This window comes from Odocoileus virginianus, chromosome 1 (genome assembly GCF_023699985.2).
Source record: "Odocoileus virginianus isolate 20LAN1187 ecotype Illinois chromosome 1, Ovbor_1.2, whole genome shotgun sequence".
Lineage (NCBI taxonomy): Eukaryota > Metazoa > Chordata > Mammalia > Artiodactyla > Cervidae > Odocoileus > Odocoileus virginianus.
In genome coordinates, this window is record NC_069674.1 from 99,587,960 (window position 1) to 99,608,234 (window position 20,275).

Below are 20,275 nucleotides of genomic sequence, written 5' to 3' on the forward strand. Positions count from 1 at the left end.
CTTCCCTGGGGGCTCAGACTGTGAAGAATCTGCCTGCAATGTGGGAGACCTGGGTTTGATCCCTGGGTTGGGAACTTATCCCCTGGGGGAGGGCATGGCAACCCACTCCAGTCTTCTTGCCTGGAGAACCCCATGGACAGAGGAGCCTGGCGGGCTGCAGTCCACGGGGTCACAAAAGAGTCAGACTCGACGAGCAACTCAGCACAGCACAGCCGTAATAAAACAAAGCAAAACGGGGAAGTCTGGAATCAGGCTGGACTGAAGGCAGGGAGGATTTTGAAGAGTATGTTAAAGCAGCCTAACTGCCTTGAAAAGGCTGTAGTGGCAGAAAGCTTAGCCACATTATCACCTTCTGAAGCAGGACATAGGAAATACTCCTACTCAACCAAGTGAACTAGAGAAGTAGATTTCCAAACAAAGTGTTGAAGGCACTGTCTGCTTTCTTTCTGCTGCTTATAGTAAAATATGATGATTAGAGGTCAATTCAGAGGACAGATGAACAGAAAGGAACCAACAAAACTTGATGGTTCTGAGAGTCTCGATTCTGAGACTAAGAAACGGCTTCCAAACAAAGATTAAATCCAGGATTCTGTCATGGTCTCAAAATGGAGCAGAGGGTATGAACATAAAAACCTATTGTTAAGAATTCTGAGCTTAGGAAACTCAAACTTTTTATCAAAGGCGATAAGCAAGTCTGTCACCTACCTTAAAGGGAGACACTATCTCTATTTTCCAAGGCTGTTCACTATTTAAAATATCATTGAAAAAATAATCTGAAACAAAGGCCATTACTGCCTCTGCTCACAACATATGCAGAAAAGTGAGAGAGCACTGGGGGAATTGTTTTCCAATAATATTCACCCTCATTTCTGCACCATCTGGGTATCTGATGAATCTTCCCATGAGTATGGCATTCCCTTGACTACATTGATACGTGTGGCCAAGAGTGGCCAGACAACATCTATTCAGTCTTTCCCACAGCATATAATTAAAACTACTATTAAAAGAACTCCAAATAGCAGAATGAGACCAACTTGCAGTTCTGAGACTGACCATACTCCCCAGGCTTCCAGACCCTCCTGGCTAAACAAATTCCACAAACCATCAAGGTCTACTTTAAAAACCCAGGGGCTTTCTCCTTAAGCTTCTTCAACTGAGTTTTTCACTTGGTCTAAGGTATCAGGGTGGTATCAGGTATCAGGGCCTTTAGTGCCATACCACTATACCCTCAAATATAGCAGGAGAGATCAGTGATTTTACAGACCAGGAATGGGACCAAAAGGGAGAAATCTAGGGGTGAAGGCAATTCTATAATCCATAAAAACCCTGGCCAGTGAGCTGACGTCAACCTGAATGCCTTCCAGGATAGAGGTGGTGTCACTGATTCAGTTCACTTCAGTCGCTCAGTCGTGTCCAACTCTTTGCAACCCCATGGACTGCAGCACACCAAGCCTCCCTGTCCATCACCAGCTCCTGGAGTTTACTCACTGATGTCCATTGAGTCGGTGATGCCACCCAACCAGCTCATCCTCTGTCATCCCCTTCTCCTCACACCTTCCATCTTTCCCAGCATCAGGGTCTTTTCAAATGTGTCAGTTCTTTGCATCATGTGGCCAAAGTATTGGAGCTTCAGCTTCGGCATCAGTTCTTCTAATGAATATTGAGGACTGATTTCCTTTAGAATGGACTGGCTGGATCTTCTTGCAGTCCAAGGGACTCTCAAGAGTCTTCTCCAATACCACAGTTCAAAAGCATCAATTCTTCTGCACTCAGCTTTCTTTATAGTCCAACTCTCACATCCATACATGATTACTAGAAAAACCATAGCTTTGACTAGACAGACCTTTGTTGGCAAAGTAATGTCCCTGCTTTTTAATATGGTGTCTAGGTTGGTCATAACTTTTCTTCCAAGGAGCATGCGTCTTTTAATTTCACAGCTGCACTCACCATCTGCAGTGGTTTTGGAGTCCAAAAAAATAAAGTCTGTCACTGTTTCCACTGTTTCCCCATTTACTTCCCATGAAGTGATGGGACCAGATGCCATGATCTTAGTTTTCTGAATGTTGAGTTTTAAGTCAACTTTTCACTCTCCTCTTTCACTTTTATCAAGAGGCTCTTTAGTTTTTCTTCGCTTTCTGCCATAAGTGTGGTGTTATCTGCATATCTGAGGTTATTGATATTTCCCTCGGCAATCTTGATTCCAGCTTGTGCTTCATCCAGTCCAGCATTTCTCATGATATACTTTGCATATAAGCTAAATAAGCAGGGTGACAATGTACAGCCTTGACGTACTCCTTTCCCAATTTGGAACCAGTCTGTTTTTCCATGTCCAGTTCTAAGTGTTGCTTCTTGACCTGCATACAGATTTCTCAGGAGGCAGGTCAGGTAGTCTGGTATTCCCATCTCTTTCAGAATTTTCCACAGTTTGTTGTGATCCACACAATCAAAGGCTTTGACGTAGTTGATAATGCAGAAGTAGATGTTATTCTGGAACTCTCTTGCTTTTTCAATGATCCAATGGATGTTGGCAATTTGATCTCTGGTTCCTCTGCCTTTTCTAAATCCAGCTTGAACATCTGGTAGTTCATGGTTCATGTATTGTTGAAGTGTGGCTTGGAGAATTTTGAGCATTACTTTGCTAGTGTGTGAGATGAGTGCAATGGTGCAGTAGTTTGAATATTCTTTGGGATTGGAATGAAAACTGACCTTTCCCAGTCCTGTGGCCACTGCTGAGTTTTCCAAATTTTCTGCCATATTGAGTGCAGCACTTTCAGAGCATCATCTTTTAGGATTTGAAATACCTCCATTGGAATTCCATTACCTTCACTAGCCTTGTTTGGAGTGATGTTTCCTAAGGCCCACTTGACTTCACATTCTAGAATGTCTGGCTCTAGGGGAGTGATCACACCATCATGGTTATCTGGGTCATGAAGATCTTTTTTGTATAGTTCTTCTGTGTATTCTTGACACCTCTTAATACCTTCTGCTTCTGTTAGGACCATAACTGTACAATGTCACGAACCTCCATCCATAATGTTTCAGGCGCTCTGTCTAACAGATCTAACCCCTTGAATCTCTGTGTCACTTCCACTGTGTAATCACAGGGGACTTGAACAGACATAGAACAAAAAGCAGTCACTGCCTCAGAAATGTTAGCGCCCTGGAGAGAACTGTTTCCCAATCATTATTGTTATTATTGGGGTAAGGTAGCTTTACAATATTGTGTCAATTTCAAAAACTGCCTAGAAATTCAGCTCATTTTTGAAGTTTCTATAACATTATTCAGTTTACTCTGTTGAAGACTTTCCAACCGTTACTCCTTTCATATACTCTGCAGGTAAACTGGTCTTTTAATTTCTTGACTTCACCCAGTATTAGCCCAGCTTCTTAATTACAGAAAACATTAAACAATAACAACAAACACATTCTTGAAAATAAAAACTGAAAGCACAAGCCTCAAACTCACGCTTTTACTTTTGTGTGTCCTTTGTTGTGATGATTCTTTTAGACTACAGTTTTCTGGCCTTTTGACAGACTGCTTTGAAAATGACTTAAATTCTTTACCATATATATTTGTTTCCACAGCAAAATACTAAGCTTCCTGGGAGTATAAAGTATATTTTTCCATGACTCAATATTTCTAATTCAATTCCTCTTTATAAATGATAGCTACTTACTAAGATATAAATGTCATTGTCTTTAAGTCTCTGATGAATATATTCTATATGAGGAGGGAACCAGTGATCCCTATTTTTCCCACTGATATCTAGAACTAAACAGTCAAGAGACCAAAGTAGACCTCTGTAATTCAAATGTCACACTGCAATTTCAAATTGGCAGCCTTCCTTGAGTTTCATGTTACTTGCTAAGGAAACAATGAAGCACTTATTTTGATGCCGGCAGAGCTGTGGGCAGAGACTAAGAGATTTGTATTTTCCTGAATCTTTAATCTGCAGAAGAGAACAACTTCACTGACCAAGTGGCACACTAGTATTTTTTCCATAATTATTTAATTGTACAGCTAATTGAATCTTGGAAAATACAGTGTATTCATATAAAAATTGACTCATATTATTGCAAAAATGCTGATTATCACATAGATCTAGAAATTACAGCTACAGAATTTATAGTAAACAAAAAGTAAGACCAACAAAAATATCATTGGTGGTGTTTCTATGGATTAATAATAAATGTACTTTCAAACTTATAATTTCCTTTGAGGGAGAATAATTTTACTTCTTTCCTCATTATGGCTATCTGGTGGTTTGTGACAACAATTTCTTCTTGAAAAGTGTCTGCAATACCAGCACTCAAAAGTATTCTTGTCAGTTTTCCTGGCATCTTTAAACTGGACAGCTCCAGCCCTGCTTATACCTAATCCGTCCCACAAACTCCCATAGCCCTAGGCCATTTGCAGTGCATATTCAGTTCCAGCAGATGCAAGGTTGGGTGGAGAAATTTGCAATCTTAAAGAAGTACTATGAGAGTCCCACTTTGAGACACAAAGTCTTGAAGTCATTTTATAGGGCCCTGGAGAGCAGGAATCATGTCATATTCATTTTATACCCATTTTATACTCTTATATGTTAAATACAAGCAATTGGACAGGATAGATTTTAACTTTTTTTAATTAAATATTGAGTTGACACAAATATTTATGCAATATACAAAAATACAATGAAATAAGGATATAACCACCACAAATGAACTAACAACTTAAGGAGCAGTACCACTGCATTTCAATTATAATCCTCTCCGTGTGCCTCTTGATTCTATAGTAGTTTAGTCTCTTGCCCTTCAGAATAATTCTGATTTTTATCATTCTTATTTCTCTTTAGTTTTACTATATTTTTGTATGACTAAGTAATGTATCAGTAATTTTTACATGATTTTAAACTTCATACAAATGGAATCATGTATTCTTCTGTGCCTTTCTCCTTTTAATTACAGGCTCCTGAAATCCCTCTGTTATGAACTGCAGAACCATCTTCTGTATGGCATTCCACTGAATATACCTCAATATATTAACCTATTCTCTTCTTGATAGACTTATCAGTTGTATCCAGTTCTTTTCTGTTACAAGAATATTACACTGTGCTCCCACAACAAACTGTGGTAAATTCTTAAAGGGATGGGAATACCAGACCACCTGAACTACCTCCTGAGAAACCTGTATGCAGGTCAAGAAGCAACAGTTAGAACTGGTATGGAACAATGGACTGGTTCCAAACTGGGAAAGGAGTATGTCAAGGCTGTACATTGTCACCCTGCTTATTTAACTTATATGCAGAGTACATCATGTGAAATGCCAGTCTGGATGAATCACAAGCAGGAATCAAGACTGCTGGGAGAAATATCAATAACCTCAGATATGCAGATGACATCACTCTAATGGCAGAAAATGAAGAGGAACTAAAAACCCTCTTGATGAAGGTGAAACAGAATGAAAAAGCTGGCTTAAAACTCAACATTCAAAAAACTAAGATTATGGAATCTGGTCCCATCACTTCATGGCCAATGGATGAGGAAAAAAATGGAAACAGTGGCAGACTTTATTTTCTTGGTCTCCAAAATCACTGCAGACAGTGACTGCAGCCATGAAATTAAAAGATGCTTGCTCCATGGAAGAAAAGTTATGACCAACCTAGACAGCATATTAAAAAGCAGACACATTACTTTGCTAACAAAGGTCCGTCTAGTCAAAGCTATGGTTTTTCCATGAGTCATGTATGGATGTGAGATTTGGACCATAAAGAAGGCTGAACACTGAAGAACCGATACTTTCAAATTGTGGTGCTGGAAAAGACTCTTCAGAGTCCCTTGGACAGCAAGGAGATCAAACCAGTCAATCCCAAAGAAAGTCAACCCTGAATATTCATTGGAAGGACTGATGCTGAAGTTGAAGCTCCAATACTTTGGCCACCTGTACAAAAGACTCACTGGAAGAGCAGACTCACTGGAAAAGACCCTGAGCTGGGAAAGACTGAAGGCAGGAGAAGGGAACGACAAGAGGATGAGATGGTCGTATGGTATCATGGATTCAATGGACAAGAGTTTGAGCAATCTCAGGGAGATAGTGATGGACAGGGAGGCCTGGTGTGCTGCAGTTCATGGGGTCACAAAAGTCAAACATCACTGAGTGACTGAACAACAACAGCAACACCTCATGCATTTAAGAATTTTACTAAGGTATTATTTTAAGAAATATAATTGTTGAGTCAACTTCACTAGATAATGCTGAATCATTTTTCAAAGTGAATGGGCCAATTTATATTTATTGCAGAGAAGAGTTCCCTTTAGTCCATATTCCCACCAAAACTTAAGATATCCAATTTAAATCAATTTAATAGATGGAAAATAGTATTTCATTTTAGTTTTTAATTTTTACATTTTGATCCCTAATATGTTTGAGCATCTTTTCATGTGCTCATTGGCCACTCAGATTTCTTTTCTCCTACAATATGACTATTTAAGTCAATAGTCTATATGTAGACTTTTCTCATTGGCTCATAGAGGACTTTTTATATAGGTTTCTTTCAGTTTTTTATATTTTTCAAATATTTTCTTCCAGCTTCTGGTATGTCTTTTTGTTTTCACAGAAGCATTCTTTTGATAAGTAGAAGTTCTTAATCGTAATGCATTCAATTTTCTCAATTGTTTCCTTTATGGATTTGCTTAAGTGTCTCATGTAAGGAACCATTTCTTACACTGAAGTCATAAAGATATTCTTCTATACTGAATCCTAAATTTTACAGCTTTTCTTTTCAAATTTCAGTAATAATTCATCTGGAATGAACTTTTGAGCTCAGATTGAGATGAGGATTGCAATTTTACCATTTACCCTTCATTGAAAAGCCTAATATTTCTCAACTCATATAGAGTGTTATCTGTGTCACAAACAAACTTTCTATGTGGTAGGGTCTGTTTCTGAGCTAACTGACCAAGTTGTCCATTCTTTTGTCCTAGGTTCTAACTTGCTACAGTTTAATAATAAATATCTCTTAACATAATATAATAAATATCTCTTAATAAATAATAAATACCATGTGAAATATTATGGTTACTTCTGGTGCACTGTTCTTTCATATATATTTGAGCATCAGGTTATCAAATTCCATCTAAAAATTCCTTAGAATCATTTTATTTCAATCATATTGAATATATAAATTAACTTACAGAAAATTGACTGAATTAAGCTATTGGGTCTCTTAGTTCATCAACAAAAGGTATTTTTTTTGTCTTTCTATACAAGCTTTCTTTAATAAAGTTCAATAAAATGTATTTTTCTCCATGAAGGTCATACTTATCTTTTGTTAGGCATGTTCTTGCCTTTAACACGGTAAATAGCTTATAAATTATATTTTCTCTATGTAGGTACAGTGAAATAGATGTTATATTTTATATTAATTCTGCATCCAGCAAATTCGCTGAAATCATTATTCTATCTGTAATGTATACTCTGTATATATATTTGAGATTTTCCAAACAATCACTTGGTAATAATAACTCTTATGATAACTCTTGGTAATGATAACTCTTATTTCTTTCTAATATATTTCTTTAATTATTTCTTCATGCCTTTCAGTACAATGTCAGATGCAATACTGACTGATTTTCCAGTGTTAAACCATACTTGCATTATTGGCTAAACTCAACTTGGCCATGATATCTTTTTTATGTTATTGAATATGGTTTGCTACTATTTTGTTTAGGATTTTTTGTATTATTTTGAGTAGGAAGAACTTCTTATTCTTTTGAATAGGAATAACTTACAAATCTTCTTTTTCATCATTATTTGGTGTTGGTACCAAAGCCATATACCTCATTATATACATTTCACACTCTAAAGGTTTGACTGTGTTCCTGGTATCAGGAACGATCCTCATTATATACATTTCACACTCTAAAGGTTTGACTGTATTCCTGGTATCAGGAACGATTTCTATGATGGAAGGATATTTCTAAGTTCATACAATGGGCAGGAGAAGATCTATGCAATATAGATCTTGGTATCACTTAGGCCATTCCAACTATTCTGTTTCTACTACATGTTTATTCAGTTATGACTAAAAAGAAGTCATGTCAGTATGAATCACCAGGTTGCTATTTCCAAGGTCCCAAAGGCTTTCAAGGAATGAAATATGCATTAATTATTTTTTTCTTGGCTTTATATGCAGAAGATTTTGGTGCAATATGATAAAGATAAGGTCTTTTTGTAAATTCATAGTCTCTCAAAACTATTAAAATGTGGTAGCAAAAGCCCACAGAAAGGTGCTAACCCTCTAAGTGCCAAAGACAAGCACAGCTTATCCCTGCAGTCCTTTCCCTATCTTCAGTTTCTAATCTATCCCTAACTAGATTCTTTTATCCCTGTATTCCATACTGTTTTTCTTTCACTGTTTCAGATTATGTTCCTAACTAAACGTCATTCTCCTCACTTAACCCTTCTCTCCACTCTTCATCTTAGTATCATTAGAGTGATTCAGTTCGACTCAGTGTCTTGGCTTCCTCTCACTGCCCAGTGTCGCACTCATCCCTGCATGTATTAAAGTCAACCAGCTATGGAAAGCTGCCACTGAAGAGATTACTACACACTGCTACTGCTGCTGAGTCAGTTCAGTCGTGTCCGACTCTGTGCGACCCCGTCCCTGGGATTCTCCAGGCAAGAACTCTGGAGTGGGTTGCCATTTCCTTCTCCAGATTACAAACTAGTGGTAGGTAAAAAGTGGTAGGGAAAGCTACACGAGGTGCTACTGGCTGAGTAAAAAACAGCCCTCAGCCCAGCTGGGAGAGCCCAGGAAAGCTATTGGAGGAATGGATGAAACCCAAACAGAGTCCTGAAAGGTGAACAGGATTAACAAGAGCAACAAAGAGTGCAGGGAATGGCATTCAAGGTACAGAAAACAGGAGACGCAAACGCAAGGGGAACCACAGGGCCCCTGTGGCCCACTGGAACGTTAGTTTCCCGGGATAACAAGGCCCAACACTCACTGTGCATTTCAGCATTTTAGAGCTTTTTGGTAAAAAATTATATTCAACTCATAGATGTTTTTAAAGTTGGAAAAATGCTGTCATTTGTGTTTGTTTTTATGGCATTGGTGTAACATTGCTAACTCTGCAGCTCATCACTGAATTGTTCTAGAATGGTTTCTAGAAAGTACAAAGTCTGTAATACGAGAGAAATTTAATTTAATTTAAATTTTATCTGATATTTTGTATCTGGGTCATGAATTAATATGACAATGTGGTAGTTGGAAAGAAAAGAAGAAAACATATTCAAATCACTTGAATTATAATAAACAAAAATAACCTCCAAAGATGAGATACAAAAAGATGGCATTATTTAGGCAAAGTTTTCTGTTCTAACTTCTGATTTCCCTTCACACTCTACATCTTCCTGTCTCTGCTCAGTGTTGTGAATAATAATGTTTCTACACACAGACAGCACTACTAGAGAAGACCTTTCACATGAAGCAGCAGGCCACCTCCTGAGCACAGTGCGTTTCAGCGTGTGTGCGTGTGTGCACGTGTGTGCACTGCTTGAAAGTGAAGGTGAAGCCGCTCAGTCGTGTCCGACTCTGTGCGACCCCGTGGACTGTAGCCTACCAGGTTTCTCCATCCATGGGACTTTCCAGGCAAGTGTACTGGAGTGGGGTGCCATTTCCTTCTCCAGGGGATCTTCCCGTCCCAGGGATTGAACCCAGGTCTCCCGCATTGCAGGCAGACGCTTTGTAGGCAGTGCACTGCTTATAAGACCAAAAATGAACACAATCTTTAACTGAATGTCTTCCAAGTACCTTATGATTCTGGATTTCAACGACAATGACCACTAGTAGAGATCTGGAGATCATAAACCAAAGGGTATGATTAAATATAATAATTTTAAAAGTCCAGTCAAATTGGAGTCTGCATACAAGTTAAAAGGTTTTGTATTTCTCCTATTTTTCTGGCTCCTCTAATCACCATAAAACAATCTCCCTTTTAAATACACCTGACTTCCCATTTCTAAGTTACTCTATCACTGTTACTGGCAGCTAAAGATAGTAAAAATTATTTTATTATTTAAAGTATAAAATGTTTTTATGCATTTTAGTATGCCTACAATATGTCATGTAAACAAGTCGTACTATAATTTAAAGATATATGCATTTAGTCCTTTTAAAAATTAAGAACTTTATCAAATGATCCTTTTCTAAGAAATAATCACTGAATTTAAAGATGATATATTTAAATTGCTTTGTATATTATATTTTATAAACATCATACAGCCCTATTGTTAGTTATCTTTTTCTTCTCCTTAATATGAATTACAAACTATTTAAAATGTTAGGGGTTAAAAATATCCATGGTGAAATATTAGGAAGTAAGTCCAAATTGCAGAACCTGGGACTAAAATGTGTGCTATGTTTTAGAATTAAATACTATTTTTTGAGTGATTATTTTCAAATTGTTATTCAACATACAAAACACATGGTTCTAGAGAAGTTCTTCTGAGCACAGAGCTAGTTAATAAGACACACAGAATTTTTAATTTCACACATGAAGCAGGAAGGTAAAAATAAGCATTATTTTCCACCAAAAAACAAACCTTTAGGAAATAGTTGTTATTGTTATTGCAGTTGCCAGACACTCCTTGCAATTCAGCCACAGTGTTCTAAAATGGTTGACAACAAAAATTAAAAAAGGCTTTTCCCTCCACTAGAGACAGTAGCCTAATATAAAGGAAGGAAAAACACTGAAGTTCCAGTGCTTACTTTAACATAAACTTTCAAGAACTAAGAGAACACCCCCAAACTCTTAGTTTTTCAACCATGTAAACAGTTATAAAGCCAGTTCATATTATTAAAAGGTCATCCAAAGTGACTGCAATCTCTTGTTCGTACAACACAACCTGCTTCCAAACAGGAACAGCAAACAGCATAAGTCAAATGTAATGTCATCCCTTTAATGCTTTTTCACATAAAAATTACATTTTTGTAAACCTTTAACTCTTATGCAAACCATAACTTCCATTATATTTCTGCTTCTAATTATTACATATTAACACAAGCAATAATATATGTCCATGTAGGCACCTGCTCTAAATTGCATTCAATACTTTAAAAGATTCTAAAAAATAAACTAATGTTGTCATGATGTAGTTGTGATAATAATAATTTCTAGTAATAAAAACAAATTATGAAAGAAAGATTAAATTATATTTTAAGAGAAGGAGCCTCGGTTTCTGGAGTGATAATTAATCTCGCTACAAACTACTACACAAAAAGGCTTTGAAATGCCATCTATAATCTAAGACTTCAAAGTCTAATAAATATTATATCTTAACATTCAAAGAAGCAAAAGCATAATAATCATATAATTTTAAAAAGTGTATGTAAAATAACTCATTTTAATGTGAACAACCATTACATACGTTCTAATTTTAAAAAGTGGTACAGTACCAGTTCACATTTCATTTCCAATCTAAGCCCACAGTGTTTCGCATTACATTTTGCTCTTTTTGATAGAAATGAATTCCCCAAAATACAGATACATGACTCCTGTGACATAAAACATATGCCAGAATTACATCATCTCGCCTTAAAAGGTAAACACTGATAGCTGTGGCATATGAATGGAAATAAAATTTGTTTTTGAAAATAAAATCTAGTTGAAAAATTTACTATACCCTCAGAATTTCATGAGATAGTGCTGACTGTCTGAGGGGTTTACTGAAATCCTCCATGGTTACCTTTCAGATTGTTTTTTTTTTTTAAAAAAGAAGAAAAGAAAGAAAGAAAAAGAAACAATTTTATAAATCCAGAAGTACAATGCCTTATCACAGATACACTCAGATCTAGATTTAAAATTTTTCAGTGGTTCAGATTTACATCTCCCTCTTCTTTAAAGGATCCGTTATTTTATTTTTCAGCTGTTAGACAGAGTCATTTTAACTTAAAAAAAAAATCAGAATGTTTAACAGAGAATGAATAGAAACAGGAATGCAATTCAAATTGAATTGGGCATTTGCATATTTTAAACTCTTCCAGTTTAAATATTTGAAGGAAAAAAACAGAAAATTCAGAAATTTAAATGAAGTTTTGGGATTATCTATGTATTTTAAATTCTACTGGAGTATGACTTTTAATTAAACTATTAAAACAGATACATATAAGCACACACAACTCATGGTAAAGTATTCTTAATCTTCAATACGGTTCTGATAAGAGGCCCACTGTACTTTTACAACTTCAGGACATATTTCCTCACAGTGCAATGTTTTCCTTATAGGCAATTCAAGCAAGCAGCTCCCCTCTGTCGATGTGACAGTTTCCAAGTTAGAATCAACCTTGGGTTATTTGACCAAAACCAGAGTTATCTGTTCTTCAGTAGACAATGCTGATCTAAGTGCTGGCTCTGGAAATTAACTGCATGAACCTGGTCGTTCTGCATTTAATTAGAGGTTTTCCTGGCTGGCCTAGGGAATGTCATGGGGGATATTACCAAATAAAAATGATTCTAACTTTGAAATCACAAGATGATTCTATAAATGGTAAGAAAAACGAGAAACCAAGTGACTGATTACATACACAACTCAGGGTTAACAGGATATGTAAGTCAATAAATTGTTCAATTACATATGAAATTAATAAATTACTCAAGGACCATGCAAATCACTCATTGGATAACCAATATTGGTTATTTTCATTTTCATTATGTATTTTACTTTTCATTAACACACAGAGAGAATAAATAAAAAATAAGGACATAACACAAATCAATTAAAAAAACATCTGGAAGCACTAATAAAAAATAAGTCTAAATCAAGTAAATAAATTGACATGTTTACACAAAGGTGGATTTTCACTATTTGCAGACCTTTCATCTCTCCAACACACAGAAAAGTAATGGTTGGTTTTAGCTGGGCATACTTTGGTGAGGCAGTGTGTAACACAGAAGAAAGGGAGAAGGATATGTCCAAAAGGAACATGGGAGAGAAAGAAACAATGAGAAAGAACTCCTTGACCTTTTCAATAAAGTGAAGGTGACTTGGTGTAGCAAGCACCTGCTTTCTATTTCAACATCTTGCAGGCAGAAGAAAAAGTTTAACCTAAAACTATTTTTTGTAGAATAGTTGTATACTCAGCTATTCCATTTAAGCCCTATCTTCATAGGCTACTTCTGGATTAAGTATTTACCTATTGTAAAATAACTCTTCAAGTATTTGATCCCCCTATTAATAGAAATTTATAGAACAAAGAATTCCAGAACCTAGGTATTCTTCCAGAACAAGAAACTTCATTACCCAAAACAGGAATCCTCCTTGCAGCATCTCTTGTATCCCAGTGACTCTGTGTGTGCCTAGATACAGACATACACACCAGTCTACTCCATTCAAAATCAGCAGTGTGTTGCAAAGAGTCCAGGCTTCGGAGCCAGGAGAACCCTGTTCCCATCCTAAATCTGGCAGCCATTAGCTATACCATTAGAAAAAGCCTCAATTATTACATCTTTAGAAAAAGGCGGGGGGTGGGGGAGATTCTCTTCTGCTTGTTATAAAGATGATCTGAAATCATGTAGGGAAGACACCCAGCAAAGTGCCTGGCACTGAATATTTATTTACTATCCTCCTTGCCCCTGAGAATATCTGCTCAGGTGACAATCAACACTGCTTTCCTTATAAAAACAGGCATGCTGCTGCTGCTAAATCGCTTCAGTCATGTCCGACTCTGTGAGACCCTGTGGACTGTAGCCCACCAGGCTCCTCTGTTCATGGGATTCTCTAGGCAGGAATACTGGAGTGGGCTGTCATACCCTCCTTCAGGAGATCTTCCCGACCCAGGGGTCAAACGTTGGTCTCCTGTATTGCAGGCAGATTCTTTACCGCTGAGCCACCAGGGAAGTCCCCACAAACAGGCATACAAAGAAATAAACAAAATCCATATGGTATATTTCTAAGTATAAACATTGAATGACAAGTATTCCTTATGCATTTATTCAAATTATTAGAGAAAATCTTACATTAAAAAAAAAACTTTAGGTTGAAAGCTTTGGCAGATCAATGTGATCTATTCCTCAAAATAACTGGAGGAAATATGTTGTATGTGATCTAAAATGTTCAGTTGGGAAGCCTTAATTAAAGAAATATCTGATTTTTCCCTCTTTCCTTGTTAGACCTGATGCTTTATTCCTCATGCTTTATGGAATATGAGAAACTGGCCCCATACTTTTAAGCAAAGACACAGATCCAGAGACTGGAAAATTTGGCCTCCTCACCTTCCACCACTTGATGTCACCCGTACTCCCCTGAACCTCAAATCCAAATTTTTTCTAACAGAGTGAGCAGGTAACAGCCAAATCTGCAATGATTCTACAATACTAATTCAGGCTTGCAGCCAAAGCAAATCAGTGTCTCTGATTTGCTTGTGTAATAAAACACAAGATTCTTGTGCAGAGAACTGAAAAATAGGGAAGATGAAAGTTCAGAAATTTGAGGAAATCACTGTTTTAGTTTCAAAAAAATACTTGCCATTTAAAATGAATTCTGAAGGTGAAAAACTAAATCAAATAGAATTTTAAGAAACTAATTCACTCACGTGAAGAATAGTCTGATGTTTATTCCTAGATCAATAGTTGACTGAAGCACCACTGAAAAAATTTTCTACTATAATAAAGAGAGCATATATTCTCATTATATTACAAACAAATGAAAAATGAATATACACTTGTGTTAGAACATTCCACACTAAAAATACATGAAAAATATTTGAATGTCTCTTTATTAATCTTCACTAGGTCCCTGCTAGAAACCAAAACAGTTCTGGAGAAATGATATATTCAGATGAGTAGAGGTTGAACATATGAAGTCGCACTGTCCTTCTGTCAGCTGGTATAAAGAAGAGTATCTATTTTACCTGAGTATTCACTGTTTATGGGGCATGAAACACTGCAGCTACACTGCTGATGGATCCTTTGACATGTCAATGTGAAACATATGCATGTTTAACATGCTTATAAAAAAGTATGTTGTCCCATTATATCAATGTACATTTGGCACTCACATTAGAAATAGACCAGCATCTGTATTATATTACAACACACAAGGGTTCTGGTGAGTCGTTTTCACTTGGGGGTTAGCTTCTATTCATTTGCTTGATCTTTCACAGAGAGCAGGATGCAAAATTATTCCAATATGGATCTACTCTGTGGAATATGCACTGGTGGAAAAGCTTTGTTCTGCATTATGTTAGCACAAATCATAGTAAGCAGATCCAAAGAACTTTCTCTTCCTGGGGGGAAGAAAATCTAAAAACACTCGGCAATTTTCAGTACTTTCTGTGTATGTTTGTGTATGTATGTGTGTCTTTTCATTCAAAATGTTTACTGATTTTTTAAAAAAAGTGTTCCCTGTTACATACTTACTGTAGAAAACCTGGAAAAAAATTGAAAAATACAAAGCAGAGAGAGAAAAATCCAAGATAGCTAGTATTTATATTTTGATATTTTTACCCTTTTTTTGTTTCAATGAATGTATCTTAATAATATGGTAAAAGAGGACTTATTTGATCCAGAAGACTTCATACTGTAAATATGATACCATTAACTGATTGATAAGCTATTAACAAACACAAGCAATATTTCCTTTCTATAAGACTGAAGCTGACACATTCTCCTTGAAAAACTGCAAAGATCTGTCTTACTGCTATATAGTAAAGAGAGTTTTATCGAGTCGGGATGTAGTAAGAAGAAATGAAGGGAGAAGAATGTTTGCAAGCGCGGCTTACCTCATCGTCGTCAGCATCATACTGGGCATAGTGCTGTTCAAGCAGCTCTCTCTGGCGTCTTTCTTGTTCCAGCGTCTGGCTTATCAACTGGGCAACCTCACTCACTTGTCCTGGTTTTTCTCGCCCAATAACAAATCTACACGAAAGTAAAGAGAACTGGTATAGTCAGACTCTCCAGCAGAAAAGGAAGCTAAGGAAAGTAAATAAGCTTCATATTTCATCAGAGTGTATCAAGCCTCAAAAAAATAATATTACCTGTTTTTTTAAAGGTATGCTTGGGTAGAAGGAAAGGTTAGCTGAGCAATTAAAGTGATTTTTGCAGCCACAGACCAAAGGGAAAGAGGAAAAGTAAAGAACCACAAAAAATTATCACTTTAGGAGAAGACAAAACAGATGTAATCCATTCTCCAGTACTTTACACATTTTTGATACCCTACAAAATGAAAGCAAGGTCATAATTTTCTGTAACACTGAACTTTAAAATCATTTCCATAGTTACAGTCTCTTTAAAATGCTAAAACTACTTGAAAAACATTTTGAGGTATGGCATACTCTATGTGAGTAAATAAGAAAGAGGCATTGACTTTTTGCTAAGTTACTATGACTCTGAAGGTAAAAACAAAAGAAGAGAAAAAAATGTAGTTTTTTTTTTTTTTGTCTGTGTCTTTAAAATGAAAAACTAAAACAAAGGAGAGGTAAATCAGTTCACTAAGTTTGGAGAAAGATGGTAGGAGGTAGGATGTGGCCTCAAGAAATACTCAAGAGGAAATACCTGTCAATATAATTCCTATAAGAAAAAAATATAAAAAGAGAAAATCAGGGAAGACATTTATTTATTGCTATCTAGTCATTTATGATCAGAGAAGGCAATGGCACTCCAGTACTCTTGCCTGGAAAATCCCATGGACGGAGGAGCCTGGTAGGCTGCAGTCCATGGGGTGGCGAAGAGTCAGACATGACTGAGCGACTTCACTTTCATGTTTCACTTTTATGCATTGGAGAAGGGAATGGCAACCCACTCCAGTGTTCTTGCCTGGAGAACCCCAGGGACGGGGAGCCTGGTGGGCTGCTGTCTATGGGGTCTATGGGGTCACACAGAGTCGGACACGACTGACGCGACAGCAGCATCAGCAGCAGCAGTCATTTATGATACATCCTCAGTGATACTATGTTTCTTATTCAACAAATTAATATTCACTTTTAAAAATCTTTTCACACTAATATATGGCTCTATCTTTATAAAAATACAAATAATATGTCTCCATAATATAGTTTCCATATAGTATTTAACTTCATTATTTTGGTTAGCAACTCTGCTTAATTTTGCTGATATACTGAACTGATGTTTTCCTCTGATTGGGCTTTTCAGGTGCCTCAGGGATAAAGAATCTGCCTGCAATGCAGTAGACAGGAGATGCAGGTTCAATATTTGGATTCGAAAGATCTCATGGAGGAGGAAGTGGCAACCCACTCCAGTATTCTTGCCTGGAAAATCCCATGGACAGAGGAGCCTGGCGGGCTACAGTCCATGGGGTTTCACAGAGTCGGACACGACTGAGCAACTAACACTTCTGATTACAATATTTTGCTATTTTCAATTACAATTTTAAAAGAAATACTCTTCCATTCTCTGTACAAATACACTAAACGTCAAAATTTTTATACTTGCATGTTAGTAATTAAATATCTTTTTAGAGATATTTTTATGTTGTTTCAAATAGGACTGTGAAAGTATGCTTCAGTGTTCATTTATCATCCAAGTTATTTTTCTTTGGGAAATTAATCACTGAGTTGTAATCATTTTCTATATATTCTGGATACATATATTTTAGGTAGTTAGAATAAGAAAAAGGAGTCCAAAGTAGTAGTGGCAAAAAGACAAAGAAAGGAAAAATAGAACAAAGGAAGGATCAAGGACCTGAGTAAGAACCTCAGATGAAGCAAACAGCCCTCCTGGCTAGCCCAGTTTACATAGGACAGGCTCAGGGGGAGGAGGAAAAACACATAAAAAGGGGAGCCAAAATTAAGCCGCTGGCTTCTCTTTTCTCTTCACTTCTTTTGGGCTGGCCTGCTCTTACACCTTGAGGATGTATCTTCCTTTGCTTGCCAAATAAAACTGAGCTGTAACACAAGTCCATCCATCGCTTCAAATTTTTGGTGCAGTGAGACAGAACTAAGGAAATTACACACTCCCCCGACATATATATGTATTATAGATACACACAGAGACACACACACAGATCATATATGCATATGATTTATTATATTCTCTCAACCTGTGGCTTGCCTTTTGATTTTCCTAAGTCTTTCAAGGAAGTCCAAATTATTCCTTTTTAAAAGATTGTGATTTGTGCCTCCTACCTAAGAAATCTGCCTGATTAAATGTTACAAGGATTTTTCTCCTGTTAGGTTGGTGCAAATGTAATTTCTGTTTCAGGTGGTGAATTTTAAATCATTATAACTAGGTTCAAACACATTTTTATTAATCAAATGGGAACGCTTACAATCAACACAATTTTTCCAGTGAGAAATAAGTTTATCCCTGTGGCATAAAAATCTGTAGCTGGGGATTCAAAGAACTCTTGGAATGCGTTTTCTGGATCCTGCTGGTTGTGGAAGCATTTTCCCTGCAAAAAGTGTCGAGATGCTTGAAGAAATGATAGTTGGTTGGTGAGAGGTGAATATGGTGGAGGAGGCAAAACTTCACAGTCCAATTTGTGTAAGAGTTTCACGTGTGGCAGGATGCTGTCATCGGGAAGGGCTGGGCTCGTTCTGTTGAACAATGCCAGCTGCAGGGGCTGCAGTTTTTGGTGCGTCTCATCAATCTGCTGAGCATGATTCTCAGATGTACTATTTTCACAGGGATTCAGAAGGCTGTAGTGGATCAGACCAGCAAAAGACCACCAAACAGTAACCATAATCTTTTTTGGTGCAAGTTGGCTTTGGGAGGTGCTTCGGAGCTTCTTCTTGGTCCAGCCATTGAGCCGGCCATCACCAGTTGTTGTATACAATCCACTTTTTGTCACATTTTGCAATCTAATTGAGAAATGGTTCATTGTTGTTGCACAGAATAAGAGAAGAAGACACTTCAAATTGACAATATTTTGATTTCTGGTCAGCTCACGAGGCATCCACTTTTCGAGCTTTTGCACCTTTCCAATTTGCTTCAAATGTGAATGACTGTAAAATGGTCAACGTTGAGTTCTTAGGCAACTTCTCAAATAGTTGTAAGAGGATCAGCTTTGATGATGACTCTCAACTGTCATTGTCAACTTCTGACAGCCAGCAATCATGCTCATCGTCAAGTCTCTTGTCTCCTTTGCAAGACTTCTTGAACCACCACTGCAATGCACCTGTACGTTAGAAGTTCCTCAGCCAAATGCACTGTTGATGTTGCGAGTCATCTCTGATGTTTCACAACCCATTTTGAACTCAAATAAGAAAACTGCTCAAATCTGCTTTTTGTCTAACATCATTTCCATAGTCTAAAATAAATAGAAAATAAACAGCAAATACAGACTCTAAGAGTACCTTGGACAGCAAGGAGATCAAACCAGTCAATCATAATGGAAATCAACCCTGAAGGACTGATGCTGAAGCCCCAGTACTTTGGCCACCTGAGGCAAAGAGCCAACTCACTGGAGAAGACCCTGATGCTGGGAAAGATTGAGGGCAGGAGGAGAAGGTGACGACAGAGGATGAGATGGCTGGATGGCATCACTGACTCAATGGAGCTGAGTTTAAGCAAGCTCGGGGAGATGGTGAAGGACAGGGAAGCCTGGTGTGTAGCAGTCTCTGGGCCACAGAGAGTTGGACATAACTTAGCAACTGAACAACAACAAGTTACTAGCAAAAAAAACATAAAGCAAGAAATGTGCATTTAAATGATAATTAACATAACCACATTTATTTACAATATATTCCAATATCAAATGGCAAATTTCAACAATGCAAAAACCACAATTACTTTTGTCTCAACCTAATATTTCCCTTTTGTTAATGCTTTGATTTTATATCAGGTAGGTGAAATCTTTCACATTTATTTTCATGTATGATGTTTGGTAAAGGAGGGTTCAATATTTTCCAAATGGGTAGCCAGTTGTTTCAATACCATGTTTTGAAAAGACTATTTTAATACCACCACTGAATTATTCAGGCACATTTGCTGAAAATAAATTGACCATGTACTTGTGTGCTGATTTCTGAACTTTTCAATTTTCTCCATTGATGTTTTTATCCCTGTGCCAATACCACACAGCCTTGATTGCAATATACTTAATCTTGAAACTAGTGCTGTGAGTTATTCAATTATGTATGCCCTTTTCAAAATTACTGACTATTCTAAGTTATCTAAATAGCTATATAAATTTTAAAACTAGCTTACCAGTTTCATTTAAAAAGCACATTGATGTTTGATTTGGGATTACTTTGAATCTATAGATCAATTTGTAGATCAGTTCTACTAATGATATAGAATTCTCTGATCCATGAACATGGTAATCTCTACATTT

The 20,275-nt window shown here is 36.8% G+C and overlaps 1 protein-coding gene across 11 annotated transcripts in view; it reads right to left on the minus strand.

The window, feature by feature from the left end:
- The window catches only part of PPP1R9A (protein phosphatase 1 regulatory subunit 9A), a 320,114-nt gene that overhangs the window by 78,237 nt on the left and 221,602 nt on the right, over positions 1–20,275 (minus strand). For 7 of the 11 annotated variants that reach the window (XM_020882684.2, XM_070471334.1, XM_020882687.2 and 4 more), the window contains exons 6-7: positions 15,765–15,900; positions 10,589–10,654 (exon numbers count right to left, since the gene is read on the minus strand). In XM_020882684.2, coding sequence (XP_020738343.2) covers positions 10,589–10,654; positions 15,765–15,900 — 202 coding nt within the window. The remainder of the gene's footprint in view (positions 1–10,588; positions 10,655–15,764; positions 15,901–20,275) is intronic. The other 4 variants (XM_070471332.1, XM_070471328.1, XM_070471355.1 and 1 more) reach the window with 1 other exon arrangement.